Source organism: Pongo abelii, chromosome 2 (assembly GCF_028885655.2).
Source record: "Pongo abelii isolate AG06213 chromosome 2, NHGRI_mPonAbe1-v2.0_pri, whole genome shotgun sequence".
Classification (NCBI taxonomy): Eukaryota; Metazoa; Chordata; class Mammalia; order Primates; family Hominidae; genus Pongo; species Pongo abelii.
The window spans coordinates 81,452,866-81,464,870 of record NC_085928.1 but is presented as its reverse complement, the minus strand read 5'-3'; the positions used below and the strand labels follow the sequence as shown (position 1 = coordinate 81,464,870).

The 12,005-nt window shown below is 37.3% G+C and overlaps 1 protein-coding gene across 2 annotated transcripts in view; it reads right to left on the bottom strand.

Annotated features, from left to right (window-relative positions):
- The window catches only part of SHQ1 (SHQ1, H/ACA ribonucleoprotein assembly factor), a 103,761-nt gene that overhangs the window by 38,082 nt on the left and 53,674 nt on the right, over positions 1 to 12,005 (bottom strand). For both annotated transcript variants that reach the window (XM_003780325.5, XM_054551887.2), the window contains one exon: positions 10,240 to 10,360. In XM_003780325.5, the coding sequence (XP_003780373.3) occupies positions 10,240 to 10,360 (121 nt within the window). The remainder of the gene's footprint in view (positions 1 to 10,239; positions 10,361 to 12,005) is intronic.

Sequence of the window (12,005 nt, the reverse complement as noted above, 5' to 3'; positions counted from 1 at the left end):
TGAAGGGGTTTTGTATTCTGATGGGGTTTCGCCATGTTGGCCAGGCTGGTCTTGAACTCCCAACCCCAGGTGATCCGCTCACCTTGGTCTCCCAAAGTGCTGGGATTATAGGCGTGAGACACCATGCACAGCCTCAGGTGAGATTTTCAAGAAGGGCTCTTATTTCAGAAAAAAGAAAGCCCTTATACCCTATATGAAATGAAATAAACATAATAATTAGATAATTCTTCAGTGCTTGAGTCTTCTCAAATATGAACTTAGCATTTAAGTCAGGTAGTTAATTTGACACTACAAATGCAGTTTTTCTCATTGTTTTGGTGCACCATTTTATTATTTATATAAAATTACAGAGCAGAAAGAAGAGACCATACCATTAGGAGTCTTTAATTGGCAGAGACTGACGAGAGTCCCAGAACCCCAATACTAACTTCCTGGCAGAGGCAATCCCGGCCCTGCCATAACTTAGGCTTTGAGAAAAAAGGTGTATGACTCTCTTTGAAAATAGGAATGGCTGTTCCATGAAGCAGTGGCCTTTTAAGCTTCTAATCAAATACCACATCACTAAAAAAAAAAGGTATGGTAAGTAGCCACTAAAAATCATTTTTGCCATCAATCCATGTATGAAATATTTATGAAGCTTAATTTCATTCTCAAAAAATAATTATAGGTACAAGGTCTATTACGGTTCTCCTATACCCCAAAAAGATTGTTTTACGTACTCCCTGGAAAAAGTGGACCTCCATAGGAAGCCACAGCAATAGAAAATTTAGAGAATAAATAAATACTCTAAATCACAGTTTCAGGATATTATAAAACTCTCCAGGAAAAGACAGTAAGACAAGCACAAAACAGAAAACATGATCCACTTCATGAAAGTCGTAATTTATCACTTTAAGTTTAACAGAAGTATGAAGCTCTCATGTGAAAAGGACAATAGAAACATGTAACAGCTAATATTTCCTTTAGTTTAAACCTTCCATAATGCCACACTAAATGAAAACATCTAAAATTGGATCAGAATTTGCTTATATCCAACCATTAAAATAGAATTTGTCAATTTCTCTCACCATTCTGCTAATATCTATGTTTTCTGAAGCAAAAACAATTTCCTTGAAAGCTGTTTAAATTGAAACAGTACAAGAATAATCAATGAAAAAACTGTAAAACGTCATATAAATCACTTAAAATCCAGAAATATACCTCAAGAAGGTCCTTTTCCAACACTCCATGCCCAAAGATATGTTCCATAGCTCTGTTTATTATTTTCCCAGCTTCTATTTATGCAAGAAAGTAGTCAGAGCAGGAAATGGGACAAGTCAAACGATCACAATCAATCTCATCACCTTTGCAACATGCTGAGAATGTAATTAATCCTCTATTTATTTAGGGGACTTCACACCCCTTACATTAAGGCAGCAACTCCCTGTTGGCTTCAGCTGAGATAATTATGTTATAACAAAGATTGGGTTTCAATCATAATAGACAGAAGAAAAAGGAAATTGTACTTGAAGTTGTCAGCTTTTTAAAAAAGCTTTCTTGTGACTCCATTGAAAGAATGCTCTTGACAAAGCTCTCCTTAAACAGAGCACTTTCTAAGTATGATAACCACACATATGCCACATTAATCAATGTAAGCCTTTTCTCTGAATAAGATGTTAAGACAATTCAAGTACAGTGAAAATTCTACGTGAAGTAGAGAATACTGGTTTACAAAACCTGACTAAATCAATCACCACCCTAATTCACTTGATCCTGTGGGTCTCCCTCCAAAGAGCTTTGAGGTACAAAAATATACAAGAACAAGGAGATGAAGGAAAATAGCAATTTGCTTACTCTGTAAAAAGCCATGGCTCCACCAAGCCAAAACCAAGGACTTGGGCAGTCTAGAGCCAAGTATCAGGGACTAAAACAAGAAAGAACAGAGACATCTAACACAGCCACCCAGCCACAGCTATAAAATGGGCTTGATATACATACTACTCCCTAGATAGAGTATTTTCCATGCTTATTCACCTCTGAAAATGGTTCATATGTATCTCCACATTTTCTCCTCTAACCTCCTCGACCTTAAGAAAATTAAGATGAAACTATAAAGGCCTTGCCCAATTTATTTTTATAAACTTCTTTTTTTTTTTTTTGAGATGGGGTCTCCCTCTGTCACTCAGCCTGGAGTGCTGTGGCATGATCTTGGCTCACTACAGCCTTGAACTCCTGGGTTCAAGCACATGCCATCACGCCCAGTTAAGTTTTGTTTTGTTGAGACACGGTCTCATCATATTGCCCAAGCTGGTCTCAAACTCCTGTCCTCAACTGATCCTTCCACTTCAGCCTCCCAAAGTGTTGGGATTATAGGCATGAGCCAGCACGCCCAGCCCTAAGCTTTCTCTATTTTTATCAATGTATCATAATCATGATGTCCATGGTACATGTGTAAGTAAAAATGATAAATGAATTATGTTTCTATTTCTAAAAATTCTCAAATACGTCAAACCCATTTTTTCCAAGTCTGGATTCATGATGATTAGAATGTTTGTATGTATTAAGCTCCTCAGGTATCTGAGTATCTCAACAATATTTCACTTACCTTTCACAGCATTTAAGCTCTTGAATAACCAAAATGTCTAAGAAATTGAGCACTACTCAATTTCCAGTTCTTCAGTAAAAGCAAAACAAAATGTGGTCTCATGGAAGAGAAAAAGGACATTAGGTAAAAACTTAAAATCTAAATAAACTTTGGTTAATAATAACATCTATATTCGTTCATTAATTGTGACAAATATATCATTCCACTATAAGAGGTTAACAGAGAAAACTGGGTAGGGTACATGGGAACTCTGTACTATCTCTGCAGTTTTCCTGTAAATCTAAAACTATTCTAAAATAAAAAGTTTACCTAAAAGAAAAAAGATACAAATTACAAATTAAAAAAAAAAAGAACAACAAAAATATCCCACAAACCTTTAACATTCAAATATATGATTCTTTTGTTAGTTTTTTCAATACACTTAGTTACAGGAAGCATTCATATCTTTATAAAAGGTTATTTTAGTCTTAGATCTGTAGGAACATTTGTAATCCTGTGATTTATTGAAACACTTCTTGTAAGAGAAGTCTAATGAAGAGCAACAGTCCCCAGTGGGCACTGCTGAACTACTGGTGATAAGGTACAGAACCATTAAGTAAATCCTTTCTGTATGAAACCATGCTGAATGGATCCAAGTGAATGGATACTGCCTTGTACTAATCTTTTCTTATGGAGATAAAAACCCACTCCCATCCAGGATGAATTTGTGGATTTAATTAAAAATAAACAGTAAAACTAAAGAGCAACTTGACATGCCGGAATAAGCACCTTACCAAGAATGATTTTAATCCAAGGAGGTTTAACTTGCTTGAAATTACGCACAACTGTTTCTTGAAATTTCTACATGCTAATCATTAGCAGCTAATGTAACACTTAGCATTTCACCATGTGTCAGAGAAGTAATTTCCCATACCAATGTAAAACCACCTAGAGTGTCTGATTATCACTCTGCGTGCCTGAATTTAACAGATCCCCAAAATCACCTTCCACTCTGTAGATTTGTTATGAACATCAGTGACTTGGGGGGTGGTAGGTGTCATGGCTTTCCTCCAGCTATGGCTCAAAATGGTACTGTGAAACTACAGCAGTGTCTTCTTCAGGTGGCTGCATGTCCTCCACCTTCACTTTCTTAGAAATGCCACTCACTACTTCTCATCCCAGTGTGACCAAGGCAACTGGACCAGGAAAACACACTTACCCTTGCTGAGCCAATCACATTCTTCCTCCCCTGGAATTACAAACAAGGGAATCTATCCCCACTGAAAGTAAAGACATGTAAACTCAGAGCTGTGGAGTGGCCATCCTCCATGTGCAGTGAGAGAGAAGAGTGGCAGTGCCTTGCAGAAAGCAGCACCATGCAAGACCACATGCAAGAGCAAGCCAAATGCCTCACTTTCTCATCATCTGACCTCCTGGTATCCAGCTGTACTCTTGAACATATAGTTCCAGGGGATAACCTATAGTCACCAATAAAGCTCCCCAATTTTGCTGTAAAAGTCTGAGTGAGTTTCTCTTATGGGACCAATTGACAAGAAGTAGTCATGAGCCGTGCTCCTGTATTCCCAGCTACTCCAGAGGCAGAGGCAAGAGGTTCACTTGAGCTCTGGAGCTGGAGGTCACATAGCGAAATTCCATCTCTTAAAAAACAAAAAGAATTAGTTAAGAATACTGGCAGGCTCCGGCACACAGACTAGAGAGATAGGATTTCTTATCTGACCCTATTACTATAACACCGTGACCCTAGAAATGTTAACAGTAGACCCTCTTGTTCAACAATAAAGGGAGACAGCAAGGATAAACTATGATCCAAATGCAAAAAGCCTCACATCCACTCTTGTCCTACCTATACACTGTAGCTAGAACAAGAAAATTTGTTCACCATGTTGCATACATGTGCTCCTTGTCTACTCATCTGCATGATGTTATTTTCCCAGCTTGAAATGCATCCACTCCAATTATTATTATACTTATAGGTAACACAGTACCATGTAACCAGAGAACATTTTTTATGTTTTGTGACTTAATTCATTTCCCTTCTTGTCTAAACTCTTCTTTATACATCTGTCCCAGCTGTGCTCCAAATGTTCCCGGCTCCCTCTTTACTGATATTCCTTAGAGGCATTAAATCAACATTTCCAAAACTGAACTCCTCACCTTCTCTCCCAAACTATACCCTCTTCATTATTATTTAATCTTGGCATATGCACCTTCAACAGCCCAGTTAGATGCCCAAGTCAAAACCCACATCTCATCTTGGCTCCTCCCCTTCTCTCTCTCCCAGCAGCATCCAATCAATTACTAAGTCTGTCTCATCTGCCTCTCAAATCTGATGACTAGTCTCCTTCCCCATTCTCACTCACCTGGCTCAGGCTATTTTTCCTGGATTACCCTGCTTCTTAACTGGCCTTTCAGTCTCGAGCTCTGAGCTCTGCCCCCACCACAATTCATTCCCCACAATGTCACCTGATGGATCTTCCCAGAATGTCAGTCTCATCCCCTCACTCACACAGGCAATTTATCACTTAAAACTCTTCAGATGCTCCATATTCTCCCAGGACAAAGGCCAAGCATCTTTAGGTGGCCAAGCCTCTACATGAACCTCTAGCCTCACTTCTTTCCTATCCTTTCTGTACTATAATCTATGCATCCTGGGTTTTCAAGCCCTTCAAATGGGCCATATTCTTTTGTCTACTGTCTGAAATACTCTTCATCCCCACTTCCCCACCTGCATCTGACCAATTCTTACAAACCTTTCAGCTCTCAGCTTAAACTCTTCCTCTGGAAGCCTTTTCCTACAGCCCTGTGTCCTCTTAGATGCTTCCACAGCACCCATACTTGCCCACTGTAGCCGCTATTGGGTATAATATATTACATCTGCATTTCCCACTAGAAGACTAACTTTACGACGACATATCTCTCTTGTTCACCACAGTATTCCCAGCACCTATCTCACCACCTGGCACATAATAGAACTCAATAACTACTGGTTGAAAAAAAATACATGACTCCACTTTTACATGCAATTCTGATGTTGCACCTCTGCATATGAGTCTCTCTCACTCCCTCATTTTGGCAGAGGAACCAGGAACAACAGAGAGCCAGAAGGAAGAGATGTATGTTATCTACCCTGTTCTTAGCATAATCCTACCCCCTTCAAAAGCACATGCACATAGAAAGCAACTCAAGAATCTAAAGCAATCATAAGGTCTTAAGTTTTCTAAAATTTTAGAACTTCAGTGCTGAAATGACTTAGGTTTACTTACAACTGAGGAAACTGAGGTTCATGATTTATCAAATGACAGATAAGTATTTTGTGATATAGCTGTTTCCCTCTACAAACTTCCCACATTAGTGTCCAAAAGGTCAGAAGATTTCAGCAAAAAAAGTTAATTGCACTAAGTATTAGAGTTAATTAACCATTAATCAGTTTAATGCAGAGGGTTTAGCATTTCAAAAACACTTTTTTTCTTTTTCCCCAGAACTACCTACTTAAAAAAACTATACTAGAGAGGAAAAGTGTGATTTAACATCTTAATTACAGGTTCACATTTGTACTGGTAAGAGTCAGGATTTTAGATTTTAGTTTCATTTAAAAACAATAAAATTTTTCCATGTAGCAAAAACAAAAGAATACCGTTCTTGATCCCTTGTCATTTCAAAATGTGCTATGTATTAAAACCATACAGTTTTAATGTAAAATTTTCTCAGTGAGCATATATGTACTCTTTTTATAATGAGGAATAGTTACTTAAAAAAACTCTGTAATGGATATTATGTTATAAAGGGAAATGGTTTATAGGGTATTATCATGAGTATAAAACAGGCTACAGAATGGTATGTGCAGTATTGCTTCCACTGGTTTAAAAATGCATTGGGAAACAAATAGAGGAAATATCAAAATACTAATACTGGTTGAATTAGATTAAGTGACAAAGTGACTTGCTAAGGTCATACGGTCAATGAGAAGTAGAGCTGGAATGTATTACAGTTCATTATTTTCTATCCCACCTTATATAAAAAGGTGCCAACTATTTGAATGCAAGGACTTTTTTGCTTATCTGTAGTGATGGATATCATAAAAATTATGCATGGATCTTTTTTTTGGTCCATGCTATCGTTAGTGTATTTTATGTGTGGCCCAAGACAATTCTTCCAGTATGGCCCATGGAAGCCAAAGGGTTGGATACCACGGAACTGTTAAATTTCAGAAGGTCAGAACTATCACTGCTACTGATGGCAGCCCACCAGCAAAGAATCGGGCAACTTGTATATGTAGCTGAAATACCAATAAAAATAAGTTAGAATTGATTTATATTTTTAAAGTGCTACATTTAAAAAAAAATGAAAAATGTTCCTTTAATCCGGTCTAATAGGTATCATTCAATTTGAGTAAAACTGATTGCGCTCACAAACTGTGATGGGCCCAGACAGGTGCTTATTCACATAGACCTTAGCATTTTAGAGGGGAAAGAGATACACATCTAGATTCCTACAATATAAGGCAGGCATGAGAGGTGCCCAGTGATCTCTCAACCAAGTGCTATGGGAACATCCATGAGAAAGACAGACGTTTCATTCATTCCTTTTCCTACAGGAAAATCTCTCTGAAGAAAGGGCTTTTATCTTTCTTCTTCCACATGCTATGGGTGGAGACAACTGGTTGCATAACTGGCATATCTTGAAAAATATGAAATCTGGAACCAGAAGACCTGACCTATCTCTTTTAAGACATATAACCTCAAACAAATCACTTTCTAAGGCTGCCAACCAGAGAACATTTGCTGTAGTGAGCACCACACTCAAAACTTTCAGTGAAGCTTATAGTGAAGGGTGGTAGGGAGCGTTCTTTTCAGAAAAACAATTTGTAAAATCTGTAACTCAGAATGAGAGGCCAAGAGCTTCAGTTTTTCAGCTTTGCAAATATGCATTAGAAGACACAGATATCATAGGGAAAAATAACATAGGGAAACCTAGTACAAAAGCAGAAGTAACAATAAATGTTGCTATAACTTCATCAATTCAATGTAAGAATGACTTTGCTACCTACGTTTCAACAGGTTTTTGCCAAAGCATATATCTGACTGTAAAAATGGAATGCTGTTTTTGTGCTAGTCAGAATTTAGCAATTACCTGGTATTTCAAACAAAACCTTACATAGTTTTTATTATTATAATCAAAAACATCAAACTAAACTAAGAAAAATACACGGCTCTTTTCAAACATAAAAATAAGGTGCTAGATTTCGCTGATAAACTATATGTAGAAGAAATAAACCAGAAGGTAAAAGTGAGGAAAAAATTATTTACGAAAATCATGGATCTACACTGCAGTAGAATTATTTAGACCTAAGAAGTTCACAGTAAAGAAAATACTAGAAAGCTCAATCATGTTGTGCTTGTAAAATTAAGAATGAAACTAGAAATTTTTATAAAAATTAGATAAGCAAATGTTTTATTTCAAAAGAGAGAAAAAAACAGCTGGGCTACAGTTAAAATTTAACATACAAACTGAAAGCAACACGCCTGTTTAGGGAAAAGAAAGTTATGTTCAAATTGGTAAAGTTGAAAAAACAACTTTTGCAAAGTAATTTGAAGAGTTCCTGCCGGTTTCTCTCTCCTACCTCACTCCCCAATACATTATCCCATTTTTAAAAAGTACTATTAGCACAACAATTACAAAGAACCTAAGAATTTCGCTTCATTTCCCACAACATAAAACCAAGAGAAAAAGTTTTTTCAGGGAAGGTCTGATAATCCCTACACCTACTTGACAGCCTATATCTTTCTCCTTTAATGAAAAACAAACTTCTCTCTAGCTAATAAAGAATATCACAAAGAGAGAAACAGGCACTCATAGAAATGGGATCCTGGCACATGACCTCAATATTCATTACATGTTTACAAAATCATCATTCCTAAAAAAAAAAAAAAGAAAGAAAGAAAAACCAAAACCCACACAAATAGACTATCCCCATTTAATTTTATTATGAAAATGAAAGTAACAACAGGAAATGGCAGCAGTGTATTTGATAAGCTCAATTAGCAGGAGGATCAAATGAAGTGATGACATGCCATTATGACCTCAGGGGTTAAACATTCAATTTTCCATCCGGCGAAAGCTAGATTTCCAACACAAATGCTGACACCACCTGCTGTATGTTATTAGGCATTATCTTGAGCAATCCCTAAGCATTTTCTGTATAACAGGTATAGCCTCAAGTTTTTTCGTATTTCATTCTGCAATATAATTGCTCCCCCATGAAGAGAAATAAAAAATAAATCCCATATAATGGCTCATTCAAAACAGACATTAAAATCCACACTAAAGCATTTATTTATCAATCATGGCAGTAGCAAAAATATCAAGATTATTTTTCTTCTAAGTCACAATTGACCTTGTAGCTATCATTTTCTATAGCACCTAGGAGTCATTCCAATTAAGAGTTCCCTTTATAGGTTTTTTGTTTTGCTTTTTTTAATACAGACAGGGTCTCACTATGTTGCCCAGGCTGGTCTTGAACTCCTGAACTCAAGCGATCCTCCTGCCTCAGCCTCCCAAAGTGCTGGGATTACAGGCATGAGCCAACATGCCTGGCCCATTTATAGGTTCTTAATTAATAGCCTCTTGCTACTGAAATGGAATTTTGTCATGTCTAATAAGAATCATATCTACAGAACTTCACAAAATAAAAATTCACTGCATTTTAAAATGTAATCGTTAATCTACTATGTTTCTTTGATTGACGCAATGGTAAACACTTTTAAAAATTTTTATATACCAAGTGCTGGAGCTCATTTGTGAGTGTTCGGACTCTTCCATACATGCGTTATCAAGAATCATGCTATTAGGCTCTGCAGGTGGTAAGCCAGTGGCTAGCCAATAAATGCAGAGCTCTCATCTGGATTCAATTGATGCAGTTTGCATACTAAGATGTTTGCACACACAAACATGAATGCACATACATCGACACACACTCACACTCTACTGTAAGTAAACTACAGATACAAGTTCAGACACCCAGTCTTGAGATTTCATACTGGACAGTCAATAGCAAGGCAATCAATATCACAACTGTTTAAATACCTGTTTTCCAGGACATACCAATACCAATTTTTTCAAATAAAATTAACTTTTCACCATCTGTGTACCTCCTTCCCTAAGCGAATTCACCAAGCTCCCCATGTTAATCCAGTTGCTTTTTAGTGTTTGGTAGGTCTATGGGTTTCCTTCCCATTAAAACTTATTCCTGGCCAGGCACAGTGGCTCACACCTGTAATCCCAGCACTTCGGGAGGCTGAGGTGGGTGGATCACCTGAGGTTAGGAGTTCAAGACCAGCCTGGCCAATGTGGTGAAACCCCGTCTCTACTAAAAATAAAAAATTAGCTAGGCGTGGTGGTACACGCCTGTAATCCCAGCTACTTGGGAGGCAGACACACAAGAATCACTTGAACTTGGGAGACGGAGGTTGCAGTGAGCCGAGATCACACCAATGCACTCCAGCCTGGGCAACAAGGGCAAACCTCCATCTCAAAAAAAAAAAAAAACAAAAAACATACTCCTCAGGTTATTTCGTTTTCTTCCTCCTGGGTAAATAGGCATTTCAGCAATGTGAGCATCTAAAAATTCATAAGTAACTCTATGAAAACTTACTTACTTGACTTTCTGAATCCACACACAGTAGTCTGAGATGTAGAGATCATTCAGTATGTACGCTGGGTCATTTTCCTGAAAAATTTTGTGAATATCCAGGAGACACTTTAAAACTGCACTTTTACCTGAAGAAAATTGAAAAAACATAAAATTATCCTTAAGAAAAAGAAATTCAGACCCTGAGAGGTAATATATCTAAAGCAGCTCAGAATCCTGATCATTTCTTAAGAATATTTTTAAATGCAAAAAAATTTATGAGTCCTATTAGGTCCAAACCCCTTTACTGATTTCCTTAAGAATTATATACAATCTTTGGCCAGACACAGTGGCTCACACCTGTAATTCCAGCACTTTGGGAGGCCAAGGCGGGCAGATCACGAGGTCAGGAGATCGGGACCATCCTGGCTAACACGGTGAAACCCCGTCTCTACCAAAAATACAAAAAATTAGCCAGGCGTGGTGGCAGGTGCCTATAGTCCCAGCTACTCGGGAGGCTGAGGCAGGAGAATGGCGTGAACCCAGGAGGCAGAGCTTGGAGTGAGCCAAGATCGCGCCACTGCACTCCAGCCTGGGTGACAGAGCAAGACTCCATCTCAAAAACAAAAAAAAAAGAATTACATATAATCTTTACATTCTGTTGTTACAGCTGACTAGTTGTGGTTATCATTAAAATGCTATGAAATACAACTAGGTCATTTAAATGAAAGGCAGGAAAGTTTTCTAAACCAAATGAATATCTAAATGCATCATAATTTTAATTAGATAATGTTCTTCCAATGCAAGCTTTCAACATAACATGGAAAACTGTATTCTAAATTTCAAACTTCTTTATTTCTCATGTCAACATTTTCTGTCAAGGAGTTATCTACTAATAACAAATTATTTTACCTTAAAGAATTGAAGAAAACTGTTTGAACACTAAAACATCATAGCACTTCAGAAATAAGCTGACAAAACTCACATGAACAAAAGCCATCAAGTATTAAAGCCTTGTTCAACCTAACCACTTCCTCCTGGTTTTTAAATGAACCTAGTTTTAACCCAACCAAAGTCTACAAAAGGAGCCTTTTACAACTCAACAATTCCCTAGGTGTTCCAAACTTCATGATATTTCCTGAAATTTATTAATTATAAGGTGAACTATTAATACTACATCTAGAGTAGTACCACTTTCTTTGATCTGTGAAATTCAGTATTTTCAGTTTAACAGTTTCATTCTTATCTTTACAGTTCTGAAACACGGAAATACTGTATACTGAGTTCATGAAGATACTGGATGCACTTTCATCGACATTTCCCATTTAACTTTTAGATCATAAAAGAATCATGAGCTTGATGATGACATCTCAAGATCCTAAAATTGCTGACACTAAATTTTTTAACATAATTAACACTAGAAAGTAAGTTTCAAAAGAGCAGGGGCTTCTGTTTTATTTAGTGGTTAATCCCCAATACCTAGAACAGAACACTGCAATAGCAGGTTTTCCATTTAAGTATTCTAAGAATGAATGAATACATGACAGACACAGTAATCACCCAGCTTAAACCTTGAAAATTTCTTTCATTCTACGGTCTCACCCGTCAAATCCTGATGATTTTTCCTTGGAGATGCTCCTTGTATCTGCCCTTTCTCTGCCACTGCCTGAGCTCCTATGTTCACTCATATTCTCATCTCATGCCTCGATTTTAAGAATCTTCTTTCCCATCTTTCAGATTCCAGACTCTACCCCTTCTAACACACGTTTTAATGCACTGCTTTCATGGAGTCTC